This window comes from Squalius cephalus (genome assembly GCF_949319135.1).
Source record: "Squalius cephalus genome assembly, chromosome: 24".
Classification (NCBI taxonomy): domain Eukaryota; kingdom Metazoa; phylum Chordata; class Actinopteri; order Cypriniformes; family Leuciscidae; genus Squalius; species Squalius cephalus.
The window spans coordinates 20,761,416-20,782,089 of NC_137145.1; the positions used below are offsets into that span (position 1 = coordinate 20,761,416).

Consider the following 20,674-nt stretch of genomic DNA (forward strand, 5'->3'; position numbering starts at 1 on the left):
TATTTCCTTATGTAATCGCTCTTTAAAAGTTTGGGGTCATTTTGACCCCAAACAGCTTAAGTGTTATCCTTTTTTAACAGCGATTAAGGGTTAAACTTTAACATGAAACATCCCTCACAGTTTGTGCTACAGAAATGAATTATAACTCAAACCACATGACCTGTAGTGTTATCTTCCTTTTCTGGCTATTCTGACACCTAAAAACACTAGAACTTGCTGATAATCAATCACACACACACACGCGCACACGCACGCGCACGCACACAAACGCTGATTTCACGCAGCCACCATTTTGAAATCGAAAGTGAGGCTCCGGTGGGAAAAACCCCGGAAGTAAAGATAAACAACAATGCCTTTGGACTACCAACCTGAAGCTGCTGCCGCGATTTACACTATTGGATGTTAATATCCAATATAGGATATGTATATAGTTCATTCCTGCTTCTTTTTTTACTTTCTGAATTATATAAAAAAAATATTTTATTTATAAATGAATTTCACTGTATATAGTCTAAAGTATAAAAGAAATGTATGTACAGTTTTAGAATTGACACAACATCATTAAACACAACAATACGCCATCGCATTCACGACTCTCCTGTGATTAAAGGCGACACTTCCGGTTTTCTTCCCACCGGAGCCTCGCTTTCGATTTCAAAATAACGGCTGCGTGAAATCAGCGTATAACCTAGCGGTTGTAGCAATTACTGCAAGCAAACAAAACAAAACAAAAAAAAATCCTGTTTTGCATGCTTTTAAAGTAACAGTATTGACAAAAAAATAATTAGTATGTGCATATGCTGTTTGGTCAAGTTTGCCTGGGAATCCCAGAGCACATGTGGTAGGACTGTGACAGCCTGAGCAATAATGCTGTAGTGCTGAGTGAGAGTAAAGATTAGTGTGATTCCCCTCCCCCAACACCAATGAGAGACAGACAGAGCCCTGACCTCCATAATCTCACATCAGATCCTCAACAGAGCAGAAGCATCATTTCTTTGGGAATTTTTGCCTCACATAGAATAATGTGCCACAAAGCGAGAATTTTATTAATTAGCTACAGCAAGCATCATTACAACCATTGCTCATACTTAAGCCTTCAGATACAGTTAAGAGGGTCTGCAGGGGTCTTTAGTGTGATATCACTTCCTGTTTTATGTGTTTTTCTGCATTCTTCTGAATGTTGGTTGCACCACATGACTTTGATTTGACGTGGAAATAATTCCATTATTATTATTATTATAAAATAACAAAAAATTCAGAAATTAAAATAATTGAAAGAGTTATATTCAAGTTACTGTATATACGAATAGCATATTTAATGTATTCCAAAAAATGTGACATAATTGACTTTGGAATATTTTCAAGTCAAATTCATAAGGACGGTCCTTTATACGCATGCAAACAAACATGCACGCAAACACACATATACACGTACGCACTACTGTCGCAGAAGGATTACTGAGACAGTGACATAACCAACACTTCATTTCCTGTTTGCCAGCGATGGGGGCCGGCCAACACGTGCCCGATGATACACTGTGCCAGCGTGCCGCCCACTGCTCTGCTCCCACCCTAACAGACATCTAAACATTCAGGGAGCTGACACAATATTATTGTGACGCATTACATGCCACCTGCTATATCTGTGCCAAGTTTGTCTGGAAAAGTGAGAAATAAATGTTCAATTGTCTTATTGACCATTTTTAAAGTAAACAGTAAAGTCCATAACATTTTAGTCTAAGAAAACTTTTTAAATTTCTCACAAAATCTTTTTCAATTTTTTTTTCTTTTTATCACAAATTTTTTTTATTAGGATTGTACACGTAATTTATATATATATATATATAAAAAAAAAGATTTAAAATGAATGACTACCATATTTAAATTAAGTAATAAATATATAGGATAGTAATAATAAAATCACAATAATAATAAATGTTGCTGTTGTTGTTATTATTATTATTATTATTATTATATTTTATTTTATTGTCTAATTGATTTAAATCACACTACATTTTCATGTCAATTGAAAGCACTAATGATGTATTGTATCTATTACTTTATTAAAGCACAGCTTGATATCTTTATGTCAATAGGGCTGGCTCATGAGAAGAGTGGAAGGGACGTCAGCTGTTAAAACAGATTTGATAAACTTTGGTGCTTCACTGTGTTTGTTTCCTTGTTTCAACAGGTTTCCACAGAGACAAAGAGAAACAGGCCTCTCCACAACACCAAAATGTAACACAAACCATTAGACACAGGGGTCAAACATACCATCCAATCCATTCACAAAGATAAGAGTCCTGCTAGAACGAGCAGGTGCTTGTCCTGCTTTAGTAGTGAAGTCAACATGAAATAATAAATAAATGACCCCATTTACTTTCTTGATACATGTTCCTTGTCTTATTATGTGTAACTCAGTAGTGCATTCAGTTTCCCTATTATACTTATTTAGGAATTAGCTTTCATGTAGTGTGTAATATAGCTGTTTGTGAACGTAAAAGGTCTGCAAAGTTTGAAAGATTAAAGTGCAAAATAAATTTTTATTATAATTATTTTATTTATTATAGAGTTAATGTCCCCCAAAAGAAAGAACCGATTCTGAACCGCCTGAAACCAGTCGACAGTAATTCCAGTCTTACTTCCTGCTTAAACCTATGTAGGTTTGTAAAGAATTTGCATAATGGAAGCCTCTGGTCTTCATTTGCTGCCTGCAAGCAAAGTCTACTTTGACCCTCAAAGTACAACACTCTGTAGTAGTAGCTGAGGCCTTGAAGTAGGTTTGTGTTGTTGACATGTTGAGGAGACGATTTGTTTTGCGCTGCGAAAGCAAATCGTATGATCGTAGCAAATCGTACTGATACGGTAAAACTGATGCCATCATTAGCTGAAAGTCAGATATGGTAATGGGCGTTAAGTATCCGACCATAGACTGTAAAAGTATCCGACACACGCTGTAAGCGTAAGACCAATCAAACAGACTGGGCCATCTAACCAATCAGAGCAGAGTAGACCAAAACAAAACAGACTGGGCCATCTAACCAATCAGAGCAGAGTAGACCAAATCAGACTGGGCCATATAACCAATCAGAGCAGAGTAGACCAATTACAACAGACTGGGCCATCTGACCAATCAGAGCAGAGTAGAACAAATCACAACAGACTGACATTAGCACAACAGAAATTAACACTGGAACAGTTCACAAAAAGATATGCTGGGTTTCAATTTAAAAAAACAAAACAATACATTGTTCAAACTCAAGTATTTAAGGACTTTATGGTCACTATGGCTACATCTACATTAATCCGGATACATTTGAAAACGGCGTTTTCGTTTATAAACGCTCTCCGTCCACACTAGCGTTTTCAGGCGTTTTCGGACGTTTCAGTGTGGATGAGAAACTTTTGAAAAACGCCTAAATTCACCTTACTGCGCATGCATAAAACCCCACAAAAGATCACTGATATGATTCAGATGGAAAAATAAATAATGAAGTTATCGCGCAATTCTTCTGACAGGATAATTTTATTTAGTAAAATATCTCACCATTCATTGATAGTCACCATATGTTTGGTCAAAAACGCAACTGCTCTCATGTATTGCCGCAGGACAGCAAATGTGAGTAAATTCAGTCATCTTTTCAGGACTGTGATATGAAGAGTGTGCAATGTACTGTAGAATATTTTTAGCAACAGTGTGAATGTGAATAGCACATAACAGGCACAATACTGGTATAAATATCTATTGGTACAATATGCGTCACATGACTAAATTTACGTCATCGTTTTTAAATTCCACCGGTTTCACAGTCCGCACTACAACGTGAAAATGGCGTTTACAAATGTATCCACTTTAGAGTGCGTTTTCAAAAAAGCTTCATTTTCATTAATAAAAACGCCGACTCAGTGTGGACGGGAAGGCCAAAACGGAGAGAAAAATATACATTTTCAAACGAAAACGTATTAGTGTGGACATAGCCTATATATAGCACAACAACGCAAACGCAATAATGAGCTCAAAAAAAAAAAAAGTTCTAATCATGATGATGCTTTTAATTGAAAAAGCAGTGACCTGCCAATGACCTCAGTTCTAAGCTTTGGCTCTAACCAGGTGGACACCGGGGTTGACAGGAACTAATCAATGAGCATCTCTAGAGACAAAACTATGACATTATGCATCACACCTGGGCGGATTAGCAGAGAGCTGCTTTTCATTCAGATGTCAATTATGGATTCAGCACTTCTCCTGATTATCCATTATGTCAGGTAGCGTAGGAGAGAGCGAGGTGGGGAAAAGCTACAGATGAAGCGCATATCAAGTGAGTAAAACTGTAAACTTAATTAGTCTTGCATAGCCAGACTTTTGAGGATTAGGATAAAGTCTAGTCCAGATTTAAGTTTATTCTGGACAAGAACCACCCACTTAGGCAGGAAACGTCTGTCTGACTGACATGGAAAGCAGCCAAACAGAGTTTGTTTTGGTTTCATGTGGCTTTTAGCATCTAAATTATCTGAAATACCTGATATTACAATAAAAATGGTAAAAAAAGAAAGAAAAAAAAAGAAATCTCACATCAGTGATGTCTTCAACCAGATGGACAGAAAACACATAATTTAGCAGGAAAGGGTGTAGACTTCTAGAATTTCTGTACATCCAAAAGTGACATGGATATCTAGTTTATTTGCTACTAAGTGAACAAACAAAACTCTGAATTGAATATCCTACTACTTTCATAAAAGTTAACAACATCTGTCTGAAGTTTCATGGGAACATGATGGTTTTACTGTTTCTTCATGACTGCACCACGTCATCATTCATTATTGACTCCAGTTGAGTTTTCCAATAAATTAGTTAAAGGTAGCGTACAATCGAGAGCTGACATTTCCGTTTCACAATCCTGATGAATCTTGTATGAGGTTTGGGATGGATTTACAGGTTGTGTATGCAGGTTCACATGAGGGATTCTTGTATGTGTGCAGTTTTTGCAGTTATGCTACATCAACAAAGAGTTTCTGCTGAACAGGGGTGGACTAAGGAAAAATACTTAACCAAGTTATGGTTTATGTAATGAGGAAATATAGATTTTTTTTTTCACAGATAGGCGTACAATTCAGCTGATGGTCTTATTATGAATGCCTCCATCATATATGACTTAATGCATTGAATTTATTTATTTGATCATTTATTCGATCAAAAATAAAGTAAATATATAATATACAAGCATACTATTTGTTTTTTAAAAGTAAAGGTATTGAAATATACAGTTTTCTTCAATTACTGTATCTGTAGAAAAAAAGAGATTATTTTCCTCATGAAAAGAATGTGTAAAATAAAATATTACTGCTTTTTGTCTTCACTAATTCACAAACATTTTTATAAAGCGCAAAAAAACTATTTTTAAAATGTACTAACATTTCTATGTACATTCCACTCTCTTAATTTGAGGTAATAATTAAACTGCACGGATAATAATTCTAAAAGAATTATTGATGATGATTAAAAATCTTATTTCCTTCCTCGTTTCCTTAATATACATTCCTGGCCTTACTGTGCATTGTTCATTTTTGTGTGTTATTCCCCTCCTTAAAAGGAAGTTTAAAAAAAAAAGTTAACAACTTGTTCCACCTCTGAAACCACTGCCCTTTTTGGGCTGGTGTAATAAATGTTTTACTTTTCAAATCTGGTACAATTGTTTGAAAAACACATTTTTTTACTGAAAGTTATATGCAATATGCATAAAAAAAAGCACTAAAACATGACCCAAATATTCTTGCAACACAGTCCAGCAATTTCTGTCTATTATAGATCATACATTCACACATTAGAATCAGGATAATCCTTGCTCTGGCCAAACAAAACTCAGTGGTTTTAGAGAGGTAAAGTAAACACTCTCCAGCGATGGAACACAAAAGAGCAACCTATCACAGACAGACAGAGGCCGACAGGCCTATCCTCAAGAGACTGTTTACTATCTGACACAATAGAGCCAGTGACACAGTATTGCAGTCTGACATGTGCCGAGCTGCATGTTTGTTTAAGTGATGGCGCTGAGTGATTGGGACATTCAGGATCGGGTGTGATCTGAGTTAAGAGCGTTCAAGAGTCTCAGAGGGAGTGGGCCCATGGGTTCAGATAAACCAGGATTTTGTGATTGTATTATCCCACAGGGACAGACTATTTGTGGAAATTGTTAGTGCAGAATATAAAGGAAATGAGATGCAAACAATTAAAAAAAAGAGATATTTTTTAAAGAATATACTTATTGTACTCCAAATGTACTCAAACTTAATCTCAAAATGGCTTAAAAAAAAAAAAACACCCCATTAATCATGTTTTTTTTATGTAACACAAAATATATTTTGAAAAATTACTGAAAAAGCGTGTCTTAAGTCATTTTGCGCTTGACATGACTGAAAGTTGCTGCAAAGAGGAGCCACAGAGAATTTTCTCCACTTGTGTTATTTTATTTGGCATGCCAGAAGACATTATCCGAACATATTGTTTGCCAAACAACATTATTTTTGTGTGTTTAGTAGCACCCGCACCTAATCATATACGGCTCTGCTTGTTTGTGACCCCGCGCTAATTTGCACTGCTCTTAGTAGATTGCGTTAGTCATAATGGAAATGAACTGCTGCGTCCGTGTTCTTTAATCTGCGCATTGTCAGTAGATCACAAGCAGAACTTTCCACTCCTATCTGCACTATAATGGGATTGCGGTCTCACAGTAATTTGCACAGTTTAAAAAATCTGGCCCCAAAACATTTTTCAAAAACATTTTCTTTTGTGTCCACATAATGTGCAGATATCGTACCGGGGTACATCAGGGATTGGGTTTTGGACCCTTCCTATTCTCCATATACATAGGTCCTTGTCTACAGGACGGCCACGGGCTCTGCCCTCCTACCTCCACTCTCTCTTACGAGTCTACATGCCCTCCAGGAGCCTGCGGTTGGTGAGTGAGCGGTACAATCACAAAGAGGCACAAAATCATGCTTTCGTTCACTGTTTCTTGCTGGTGGAATGATATTCCCAACACTATCCGGACAATTGAATCTCTGACAACATTCAAAAAACTCACACTTACAGTAACTGCATCCTGCAGAAAAAAACAGATGCTTTCACTATTCTTTAGTCCTTCTCTGTTCTACCTTGTACTATTCTGAGCAATGTTTGTATTGCTGGCACTTCTTGTGTTTATTTCCTCTTAAAGGTCCCGTTCTTCGTGATCCCATGTTTCAAACTTTAGTTAGTGTGTAATGTTGCTGTTAGAGCATAAATAATATCTGTAAAATGATAAAGCTCAAAAAGTTCAATGCCAAGCGAGATATTTTATTTAACAGAAGTCGACTACAGTGAACGGCTCGTTTGGACTACATCCCTCTACTTCCTTCTTTAATGATGTCACTAGAACCGTTTTTTGACTAACCTCCGCCCACAGGAATGCTCCCTCAACTCTACTGGCTACTTGCGCACTTCTTATAACTTAGCCTACTGTGTTTACTCAGCTCTTACGGTGATTTTCTGAAGTAAAACTGACGCTTCATCTTTTGTGTGATGTACAATAAACTTTATTAAACTCATCAGTATATGTTTGATCATCATTCGGACCTGGTCCGAAACAGCAGACTTGTAGGCTATTAATAAATAATGGATACATACAAGCAGATGACAAATACGTTATAATAACCGTAATTAAACTACTAAACTATACCTGTTTCATCTCTATACAGCACTCTGACTCTGTAGGCATTATTGTCCGACTCGAAATGAACGCCGTTACTGAGAGTTTCTGATATTATCATCATTCCGTGAGATGAAATTGTCCTGAGAGACTGTGCGCAAGCTCGTGAGGCTCCGCCCCCTGGGTCGTCCAGCAGCAGCTCATTTGCATTTAAAGGGCACACACTAAAACAGCTCGTTTTTCTGAGCCCCAAAAAATGTCAATTTAAACATGCTGTAAAAAATGATCTGTTGGGTATTTTGAGCTGAAACTTCACATACACACTCTGGGGACATCAGAGACTTATTTTACATCTTGTGAAAAGGGGCATAATACGGGACCTTTAAGATTAATCGCATGTTGTATTCCTCATTCGTAAATTGTTTTAGATAAAAGCGTCTGCTAAATGAATAAATGTAAATGGAACAATATGAGGGTGATTTAATGATGACAGAAGTTTCATTTTAGGGGTGAACAACCCTTTTAAGAGTTAATTTCAGATCCAAAACATTGCCCAAGGCATACATCGTTCAATTTGCATATAAGTTTAGAGATTCACACCTCCCTTAAACTCTAGCCAACATTCGTACTGTGCAAAAAATATGAACACGAGGTGTGAGGAATCCTGTGATGTCCCAATACAATCCAAAAGCTGATGCAGAGCAGTTTTGTGCCTGTAGATCACCTTCCTGTCCAGGGACACAGCATTCTGGCTTAGGTGATCCATGTGTAGGCCAACAGTGTGGGGATTTGCAGATGAGGAGGGTGTGGGGATTTGGGCTTAACCTACACTGTTCTTACACACTGGCTCACAAGCTACAAGCTCTGGGACTCAGACAAGATGAATAACAGAAGCGCAGAATCAATTATCAAATGAACCCCTGAACCTTCATGACTCCATAATGAGAGGAATCAAAGTTTCTTCCTCAAGGACATCAAATAAATGAAATGTTATGAGAAATACCACAAGCTGAGGGGTGTTGTATTAGGCTAGATTGCACAAAAAAAAGAGAGAATGTAAAACCAAAAACACTGACACACTGTCCAAAAATCCCCAAAGCAAGATGATTTACATACGATTTACATGCCCCAGAGAAAAGCAAATATTGTTTTTACATAATTCTGAATTGTATTTAGAAGAACATGTGAGAATTTGCTTACCTGGAGGTCCTTGGAGTTTGGCTTTCTTAACTGAAATACAAAATAAAAATAAGAATGGTCAGAAAGACAAAATAATTACATTATTATTTCATGAAAAGTGTTACATATTGTATACTGGCACAAGTCTAGGTAAAGAAAAACATTAATGGGATAGTCCATCTACTCAGTCCTGTTTAAACCTGTATGACTGTTTCTTCTGCAGAACACAAAATAAGATATTTTGAGAAATGTTGGAAACAGTTTTGGTATTTAAATGATGACCGAAGTTTCATTTTTCTGGTGAATTATCCATTTAACTTTTGCCGTAACCCTCCAGCAGAGAAAATAATTATGTCTGAGCCCAAGTGACGTCTGTGTTTGGATTTAAAGAGTAATTCTAATTCTAAAAAAAAAAAAACCTCAGTGATTTCACTCCATCTAGACCTTATGTTCACATCTTGATTTGATACGTTATCTAAAGGCTGGCCCACACTAAAAAATATTTTTTTAATTTGATCAGATTTTCAAAATGTGTGACCACAAACCTGATGATAAATATCATAGAATATCATAGAACCCAAAATCGGCCCAATTATCTTGAAGTGTGTGGGTACCTTAATAAATAATCCTATTCTCTATACTGAATGAGGTAGTTAAACAGTGTAATACATTTGTGTGCAGTCTTAACACGCATACAGACATACATATATTGCACATAGTTAATTGTTTATTTATTTATTCGCTTGTTTGTTTGATGAATCAGGCCAGAAAAGTAAAGGAAAAGCTGCAACTCCAACACTATTTCAAAAGTATCCCAGGATGCACCACATGAAGTTGAAAAATCATAAAATATGCAACAACAAAAAAAGAAGAAAAAAAGTGATATATAAATGTCTCACCACAAGGGTAACATTGCCTAGCTGGCCGACATATGAGGTATACTTAATGGATTTGATATCTTGAATAGATTTGATCATAAAAGGAGTCTAAATGCTTTCCAAGATAAATATGAGACTGGAATCTGACCGTGTAAAGGAGGTTGTTTGAGAGCCATACATCAAGACTAAGCCCAAGTGAAGGTGTAATTATTGCAAGATAGACTTGTGATAGTCTTTGAAGCATCCGTTAGAATGGGCTGAAAATAATAAGTCAATCTGAAATTTTCATTGTTTTCCAACAACAAAGGCAAAGATAAAACTAAATAAAATTAAACATATAGGCTATTAATAAAAAACAACTAATTATGTTGCTGAGCCCTTGTGCATTCTGTGTTTAAAATTGAGAAAATTTAGAAAAACAAAAGCCACATTTTGAACAATACTCCGGTTTCCATGTAAGACCCAGCCCACAGCCATACAATAACTGTTATGGGATTGAGCTGTGATTTAGAGCAGATTACTTCTGATCGCTGCTTGAGCCCCGTGTGCTGGCCGTGGCTGGGTGGATATGCCAGATGGATGCTGGGATTGGATGGCGGGCTGCGAGACATCACAGTGGATTACTAACGTGTATTGCAAACTCTCGCTGGATATCGGATGAAACTTAGCGCACACAAGAACACGAGCCTCCTGGGACATAATGATGTTGAGATTAAGACTGAGAGACAAAGGTTAACAACGCAATGAGGAACACACATGCAAGAAATAGAGTTCCAAACGAGTCCATTTCCCAGAAAGCAAATCTGACAATCACCATTCTGTGTTTTTTGCTTGGAAGTCTGTGTGACGAAGGATATCCGAGTGCGTGACTATTTTCCACATTTCTAACTGAGAGGAAGCAGACATTAGGTTTCATTAAAGCCCTAGGGTATGGGTCACCGTGTCAGTGGAAACTCGTCGCTCTTTACTGCGGAGTGCTATCGGAAACCGATGCAAGACTTTCGATCCAAGCCTTCCTGAGATGCTGTTTAGATAGGGGGTGGTTGGACAGGAACTTCCTGAGAGTCTCCTTTGTGGAATGTTAGTTTGTCCAATCTCCTCGCATTTATTCCTGAATGTACTTCAGCTTGTGAACTACCAGTTACTCTGCTAAGAAAACCTGTTTAAACCCAGTCTGGTCATCTGAAAAGAGGCCATAATACCTCGAAGACCAACAGGAGACCAACTAGAGACCAGCAAAATAGCTTAGACTGGTTTAAAAACAAAATAAAATCATCATGAACATGTGAACATTCTATCAACAGAGCAACAGTCTAGTGGTTTACCACACACGTAGCCCTATGATTTCTGCAATGCGGAAAATGTGGACAGAACCACTGAATCCAGTCATAAAAGATTGAATTCACAGTATAACACATGAGTGGTGCAGTTTTCTACTACACACACATTGCGACAAATAGCAATACACAGTGTAAAAAGCAGCACAGTATTACTTTGCACTAAGTGTAAATAATTGTTAAATGTTATTTAGTGCAAATAGTGGGAGATACTATTTGCACCTCAGTGTATTGTAGTATATTACAAAACAGTATGCAATAATAACAATCAGTGTATTATTTTATATTTATTAAAATCATAAATGTATCCTGCTTAATTGGGACATTACTTGTACTTGACATTACCTCCCCTACCTGTTAAACACTATTCAATACCCTTTATAGGCCCTTTATTGAAGGCGGACTTGAACTCGGACACCTGACACCACTTAACTTAGTGTGTGTTCACACTTGGCAGATTTGGTTTGATTAAAACTAATCTTGGTACGATTGTTCTGTTACAGCGGTTCATTTGAATAAGTGTGAACGCTGCCATGTGAACCCTCTTGCCACCAAACAAGAGGACCGAGACCGCTGAAAAGATGGTTCTCGCTCCGCTTCCAAGCGAACTCTGGTGCGGTTCGACTGAAATATGGACGCAACACGGACCAAAGACATGTAAACGAAGCAAAAAGAGGACGTGATGTGACCAGATGCGACCCTAAAAAGGACAGAATTTGGGATCTTTATTTTGGTCTTAAAAATGACAGTGTGGGCAACCAGGACTAAATGTATTATTTTCTTTTTTTTGGTCCGGACTAAAATAACCTAGAGAACCAAGCTAAAAGTGTGAACACACCCTTACTCTGCAGCAGCACGTCACCGATTCTGGTGTCAGCAGGATTTCTTTTGTGGTTTTGTCTGGCTCAACCAGACAATGGTGGCCAGAGTTAGTGTAAATACAAGAAAAAAATAAAACTCATTTCAGCCTCTCTCGCTCCATGATTTCCAGAGTCTTTTCTCCTTTCAGCAGGACAAAAATTCCCAAAATACTCCAAAATATTTACATTTGACATAAACAGCAAAAAAGTGAACCTAACAGTAGTGATCAGGCCCTATGTGGTTTTCAATAGCCGATATCTAGAGAACAGGGTGGCAAATTGCTGATATAAATAGCGATTTAAAAATAGGCTACTTACTAATGACAGCAAATGAGATGTACACACACATTGCTGAAATGAATTGAACATTTATTTAAAATGATCTACTGAGAATTTACTATAAATAATGAACTAAAACATCAGCTACACAATCTCTACTACTTCTCAATCTCTATAAAGTGACCAGACAAACACTGGAGGAAAGCCAGAAAGTGTACAGTGTACGAAGCAGGAAGTGGAATCGGTGTGTCATACGGTGTATGGTTTACTTTCGACCCCGCAGCCAGCGAGGAGGATGCTGGATGACTGGACGGAGAGAGCAACAGATGGCCAGAGGATTACATTAACAATCCCCCCACTCACTTCAGTGTGAGGACTCACGTCAGACACACGCTCACTCGCTACCTTTAAATTAAAGAGTTCAGTTATAATATTTAAATATTTGATTTTTTTCTCCCGAGGAAGGTTTCTTCATACATTTAAAATTAAACATTTTGTATTTTTTGCTCTTGGGTCATTTTAATGGTCATAAACTATGTTGATCAAACTATAAAGATGACAGATATGACCCTTTTATGATTAATTACAATACAGGGAATGCCCCTATTCGCTGGAGTTTGTTCCCACCATGGAATAAAAAAATAGAAAAAGGTCTGGTAAAACTTTTTTTCTCAGAATTGCGAGTTATAAAAACAATATTCTGAGAGAAAATGTCAGCTCACAGTTCTGACATTTTTCCTTGCAATTGCCAGTTTTATATTTCACAATTCTGACTTCAATTTACTCCCTTCGAAGGGCAGACGGCAGACTTTGGAGTGAGCAGGGCACTAGTGTGCCATTATGTAGCCGTTTGGAACCCACTTGATGAAGGGAGCAACGAAAGACAACGTCACTTCCTCGTTATTTTTACCTGGGTTGTTCCCATGACAACGCAGCACAGTGTCCATCAGCTGAATAGCTGTTTTTACCAGAAATATCTTATTAATGCTGTTAACAATGGTTGCACACATATATATAGGCCACTTTTTTTTTACAAAAAAGCTGCGTTATATATCTGTGTGTGAGTGTCTCAACTTTAAAACTTTGGACCCTGCATTACCTAACATTTCTTATGAAACTTTTCTTAATGAAAATGTAAACATCACATGACAAAATTTGTACAATGTAACTGATGTATAGATTAAAATCTTTCCCTCATGTTCTTTTTCTCTATCTTTTTTATTTATTTATTTATTTATTTATTTAAGTTTTCAGCTCATTGTTCTTTTCTCATTTATATTCTGATGACAATGAACATATTAATACATTTTGTATATCGTATACAAAGTTGTATGTCATAAATATGTAATCTCTGTATGTTTTGCAAAAAAAAAAAAAAAAAAAAAAAGTAAAAAAAAAGTTAAAATAAATCATTTAAAATAAAGTACACTTTTAAGCTGAACGTCCCAGCCGTGTTCGTCACTTATTGGGGTCCCCTGGAAACATTTCCGTTGTGGTCTGTGTTATTTGCAGTGCGTTTCTGTATTTGGAGCACACATGTATGCGTGTATATATATAAATATAAATATAAATATAAATATAAATATAAATATATATATATATATATATATATATATATATATATATATATATATATATATATTAAGATATATACACACATTTTATATAAATACAAGCATTAATCGATTTGACAGCACTAGAAGGTACCATTCTGAATCAGTCTAACGAATCCTTCAGTGAACAAACTGACTGAACTGGTCAGAGAGGTTCCCGAATCAACATTTGATTCACTTACTGAACTTTTTGTGTACTTAAAGTTAGTGAAGCATCAATCAATATCAATACAGATTAATTGTTCATAAGACAATGTGTAGTTAAAGATATACATTTTTATTAAAATAAAACATTTAAAAAACACACACATTTACCCAGATGATTTATTCTGAGCCTTTAGTAATTCATTCTGAAAAAGTGCTGAACAGCAATATTCGCTAAATGATTCAAACGCACTAACATCATGAGGAACCTTCATTCCCACATCAGGTGGTCACAAGTAAGCAAGTGAATGCAGTAGAGATGTAAAACCCAGCCATGCATGCATGCTTCATAAATACACACAATCCATCAACACAAGTGTGCAAAGCCACCTATTTAATAGCTCCTTTATCTCTTTAATTAAACATAGTGAACACAGCAGATCAGCACCTCATATGACTCTGACAAAGACAACCTGATAAATGTCTGCAAACGTGCACCGGTACATTTATTCTGCAAAGCCACAACACACAGGTCTAGTGATCGAACTGAACCAGTCATGGGTCCATGTGACCTCCCACACGGGCGCTCTTTGTGTCCGTCTTGCGTGGATGCGTGGAGAGATCGCTCATTTGTGTGTGTAATGACATCACCATGGAGATATGCCTTTTGTCTGAACAGCAATAAATAAAGAAACAAAACCATGATCCTGATGAAAGAGGTGGACGGTGAGTCAGGAAGGCCAGAGCGCTTCTTAGGTTAGTCTAAACACAGGTAATTCATTACAGAGGACAATATTTGGCTGATGTCTACAGTTCTGCTCATAAATGTATATACCCCTTACAGAAAATACATTAAAGGGATAGTTTAATAGTGAAAAAAAAAATACTATGGAAGTTAATGGGGTCCATCAACTGTTTGGTTACCGACATTCTACAAAATATCATGCTTTGTGTTCAGCAGAAGAAAGACATTCATACAGATTTGGAACAACTTGAGGGAGAGTAAATGATGACTGAATTTTCATTTTTTTAGTGTACTATCCCTTTAAGGGCCAGGGGTGTAAACTTTTTTAATTAGATGGGTAAATTGTAGGCTTATTCTGTCTTTGGGGAAACACGTTATGCAGCTTCTGAAGGGCAGTTTTACAATTAATGCAATTTCTATGATTCCTCTATTTTTTTTTCAATTTTATTATTATTAGCATCTTGTATATTCTTCAAGGGTTATGTAAACTTATGAGCAGAACTGTAAGTCATCAGCTAAATGGCAGCTCTTACATACAACAACCTGTGCTCAGTTCAGGCCGCTCACCTGCACTAAATACAACAGAAGCTCCCTACCCAGTGTTCTCTGCGATCTACCCTGAGAAGAGGATATCCAAGTTCACTGCACTACTGAGTTAATGTGCTTCCAAATACTCAAATCCTCCTGTTCCAGACAAGTTTAAAAAGAACAATAAGGAAACTACATCACAATTGAAAACATGCAGAAGAATTTCAAACTGGTGATCCAACAACAAAGCCGAACTTTCGTGCAAGTAAAAGTTGTCATTTGTGAAATCTGAGGATAGCGGAAGTCTTTTGAGAAAAGGTTTGTGACATTTTATACCTTAAAAAGTTCTTGTGAGACACGCTAAGGAATTTAATCACAGTCTGGTTCCTGCACAAACATTTCCTTTGTCTCTCTGAATAATTGACTTGTTTGGAGATCCTCAGTGAACGCGTTTCTTATGCAAGCGTTTACGCGAATCTACTCGTCTCCACTGATTCTTTCTGTTTTAGGAATGTCTGCTGCAAATAAATCCTGTGGTGGCACCTAAACCACATCAAAAACCACACTATTCCTTTAAAGTCACCATGAAATCCAAATGGACAGTTCTTTTTTATGAAATATTGCTGTATGTAGGCTATTATAAATTATATATTCATGTAAATCTTTTTTTATTTTTTGCTTCATAATCTTTAATCAAACTAACTTCACCTCCCCCTTGCAGCAACATCTCGTCTGCATCCACAATCACATACTTCCCTACTATAAGCGAAAAACAGTATGTGACCAAAAAAGTATGTCTGAATTCACAGAACTCATAAAAAAAAAAAAAAATTTAATAAAAGTAGGCAAAAAGTACCCTGAAGTGTGCATATGATGGACACTTTACTATCCCATGAGGCCACGGGAGAGGATTTGTGAACGGCAGTGAAGTGACACTGGTAGGTCACTTGATAAATGACAACATGGTGAATGCAGCACATCCAGATTACATTCATACAACACACATTCATACTATCTAACATACTTTTTTAGCGGCCGAAGTAATTACTTATTCAGAATAAGTACCTACTTTGAAGAAAGTATGCAAATTCGGACGGATCCCTCTTCTCTTCTCTGATGATGCGTTTACTGGCGCGAGGGCGGGGTTTCTTGTCACATGTCGTCGTCTTGTCATAGCAGCGCGCATATACTACACAACACAACGCTGACGAGGTGCACAAACTACAAGACATGGTCAAGAGGCAGTCCCGACCAACAGTGGAAGTGTCACGCGAGAAGTGATTACAAGATTTTTCCGTTTATACCATCTGCGCTGTGATTGGCTGGATCAGTTCCACCTTGTCATTGCATTTCACGCACTACAAGATCATGTGGCGATACTATCAAGTAGGACTGTGCAACGATTAATCGCGATTAATCGCATCCAAAATAAAAGTTTGTGTTTACATAAAATATGTGTGTGTACTGTGTATAATTATTTTTGTATATATAAATACACACACATGCATGTATATATGTAAGAAATATTTGCATGTATATACTGTATATATTTTTATTTATTTATTTATTTATTTATTTATTTATTTATTATATTGCACAGCCCTACTATCAAGCAGGTTTGAAAATATCGCTGACCTGCTCATACTTGACCGCAACGAGCACAGATTTGACCGCGGCAAATCCAGCCAAAAGTCATTAAGTGTGAGCCTGCCTTGAGATTGACCAATAGCAAACCACATATCCAGCCCTACATTTTGTCTTGTTTCATTTGGATATCAGTCACAATAAAGTGGTGCAGGGATGATGTCAGATCTCCGAAGACTATAATTCGCTGCTGGTTGCTTCAAGCTTTTCCCATGGGTTTTTATAATAGAGTTTTTCAATGAATGAGTAAAATAAAGCCTGTGGTAAACATAACTTGATGATACTTTGATGTGTTGCACTACAACGTACACTGCACACACTCACACTCTAAAATGCCCTATCTAGTTACTTTGTACGTTTTTAATGTTTCAAAAATAAACTGCTTCAAAATTTGCATTTTCGCTATGGGTGTGTGTAATTTCTTTGTAGAACAAAACATCTAAGTATAATGTTTACCACAGGCTTTATTTTACACATAAATCGAAAACCCCCATTATAAAACCCCACAGGAAAATCTCGAAGGAACCAGCGGTGAATTAGACTTCTGGGTTCTGACGTCATCCCTGCACCACTATACTGGGAAGAAAAGAGTATCACAATGATTGGTCCCACTATAAAATATATTTGCTTCTTTTATTTGTGTCTTCTTCTGTCGAACAGCCCGATCACTGTTTAAATCACATTAGCCTGCACCTCTTCATAGATGTGGATGAGCAACCAGTGTACAGATCCCATCCCACACCCCACTCGGCCTTCAAGCTATATTGTGTGGACATTAAGCAGAGACACTTTCACCAAAGACAGCAAAGCAAGCATTGCCATTGAGCACAGAAAGATGTTGATCTGCAACTGGCCGGTGACCAAAGATAAAAGGAGAATGTGCATCTCTGAAAGAGTATGAGAGCAGATGACACACAATGTTTTTGATCTGCTTTCCTTCAAGAGGGCCTGGTGAGTGAGCATCATATACAAAATACTGCATACTGACAATAATTAAAATGGTCTTCAAAAAATAGCTCAATTAAATGACTAAATATAGCATTTAAAATAGTAAACCGATAGTATTCAAAAAACATTAAGATGCATACATTAATACATGTATACATTTGACGTCTATATTTTATACAAATACAAACTATAACGTAAAATATTAACATGTAAATTCTAAATCTTTAATTAATAACTCAATTAAATCACAAAAATAATATAAATTATACATTTTCATTTATTTTCTATATTTTATACACAAATTATAACATGCATGTTATTTATTATTTTAATTTGATATGTTTCATTTAGTATATTTAATTTAATTCACTGTGAAACAATTTTTAATTAGTATTTAATGTATTATTTACTTATATTAATACTTAAATTGTTACTGTAATATAAATGTAAATATATTAATATAAAAATATATAAAAATAAATATCATGCTATATAAAAATATTACCATATAACTTTGCGTAAAATAATACAGATATCCTATCATATTATATGCAAGTATCAGCTACGTCTTTTTTGCAATAAATTAAATTTATTCTTTATTTCCCACACTGTTAGTAAGTTACACCAAACAGGTTAAAGAAAATATATTAAAAAGAAAATATATTAAAAAGAAGTTTATATAACATTTGGGAAATGTTAGTTTCTTTGTAATACCTTCCAATAGTTTTATAAATGTATGTTTCTTGTTTCGGCGGCAGAGCTGCACTACATCATGACGACAAACAGCTGCTTCCCTCAAGCTACACCATCACACCTACAGCAAACCTCAAATTATGTAATATCACAGACCTGTTGGAACTTGACACCATCACTTCATTAATGTAAAATGTATATCATTCCATGAAAACAGAGAAAGGAAATAATAAGATGTTTACAGTTTCCAAAAACGCTCGCGCCTCTGAACTTTTACAGAAACACAACACCTGCTGAGCTGATGACAGGTGCACACACATGAAGACAGGACAGTTGGAAAACACATGGAAAACAGCTCTCACCTCTCACGCAGAGGAGAGACATGGCAACCGAAGTTTTTCCTCCTGCTTAAATCCTGGCAGTGTAATCGAAGTTCTCAGCTGTCCGGGGACATTTCAGGTGATGTCACAAGTTGTTTGCTCGTCATGAGCGCACTTCTGAGGGTGAGTTTGAAGAAGCACGGATGCTCGACGGACTAACTCGGCACTATCCTACAGGTGACGCGTACTGACTCAAATGTCCCATCGCCATGACCAAATTGAATGTGTAGAAACTCACAGGATAAGAGGCGGGGCTTGCAGGGATTTAAATGGCGTCAGAATCGCCGAGATGCCCCTGATTCCGAGGGCGGGGTTTGTCGGACTGTTGACCAATGGATGAGCGAATGGGTGTGGCTTATGGCTGCACCGAGTGGAGGAACAGGTGTGACGCTGGCCCGCAAAACTTGGAGACATATTTCGGCCATTCTACTTAATCAGTTATATTGGGGAGGGAGAATTATTCAGTGCTCAAGACCTGTCTCACTTTTATGGGAAAATGTTGGCTTCACTGAATATACTAAAGAGGATGAAAAGTGCTTTCATTTAATTCTATTTTGACTCAACTTTTACTTTAGAAAGTTTTACTTTTTAAGTACATAGAGAGTAGAGACTCTATAAAGCTATAAAGACTTTAAAAGTGTGTGAGCTTACAAAGTATTCATTTGATATATGTCTGATTTATATCTGATTTTTATATATATATTATTACCCAGCTGCCATTTCTTTCTTTCTTTCTTTCTTTCTTTCTTTCTTTCTTTCTTTCTTTCTTTCTTTCTTTCTTTCTTTCTTTCTTATTTTTAAAGTTGCATTTTCCCTCTTTTCTCTTGTTTCTCATTTTATTTATTTTTTATAATTGTGTTATGTTCCAGTGTTAGTTAATAGCATCACTGAAATACTATTCGTTTATTTGAATATTTTAAATTAGTGTTTTTTATTTTTTTATTTTCCATTTTCATTTTTATTTAGTTACATTTTTAGTCATTTTGTTGTTTTTTGTCATTTTATTTGTTTGTTTTTTGTTTGTTTTTTATATGTCTATATAGTTTTATTCATTTGTATTTTATTTTAGTTATTTTAGAACAGGACGTTAAACTAAATTAAAATGAGAAAAAATGCCTTGGCAAGTAGCTGAAATAAAATGTTTTTTTTTTTATTTGACTATTTTATTTCAGTTAACATTGTTTTATTTCTAATGGTTTTAGTTTTAGTTAACTATTATAAACCTATTGTTCAATGTTTGCATTTGAACAAAAGTGCATGAATAATAATGTTTATTCAATAACAAAAAATGTATAAATGTATGGACTGTAATGATGGACTGCTGAAATGAAATGAACATGGTCATATTTCCTTTCATCAGTCCATCAGGTGGACGTATGGACGTAAAACAGGATGACAGTCAAAAGTCAACTCATATGGATATATCTGTTATTTACTCTCCTATTGCCAAACCCTCGTGTGATCCTTTGGTCAAATATGACCAGTGTAAAACTTTTTATTGTTGTTGTTGTTTTGTAACACAATTTGTGTACATTTTTTTATTTATTATTTATTTTATTTAATGCATAACTTAATGTATGCATCATTCTGTTATTAGTAAAATAACTTTACATCTAAAATAAATCTACAAATCTCCATTGTGACTGAAGCAGTGTTATAGGATTACTATAATATCAGTTATTTATATTTCAAATTAGATTTTATTTTCATTTGTATATTTATGCTTTTCATTGTAATTATAGTTTAAGTTTTAGTCATGTT

General features: G+C 36.0%; 1 protein-coding gene across 1 annotated transcript in view; it reads right to left on the bottom strand.

The window, feature by feature from the left end:
• The window catches only part of unc13bb (unc-13 homolog Bb (C. elegans)), a 93,341-nt gene extending 74,192 nt beyond the window's left edge, over nt 1-19,149 (bottom strand). Inside the window, exons 1-2 of the mRNA XM_079860525.1 lie at nt 18,896-19,149; nt 8,886-8,915 (exon numbers count right to left, since the gene is read on the bottom strand). Coding sequence (XP_079716651.1) covers nt 8,886-8,915; nt 18,896-18,917 — 52 coding nt within the window. The 5' untranslated portion in view covers nt 18,918-19,149. The remainder of the gene's footprint in view (nt 1-8,885; nt 8,916-18,895) is intronic.
• Between the last annotated feature and the right edge of the window lie 1,525 nt (nt 19,150-20,674).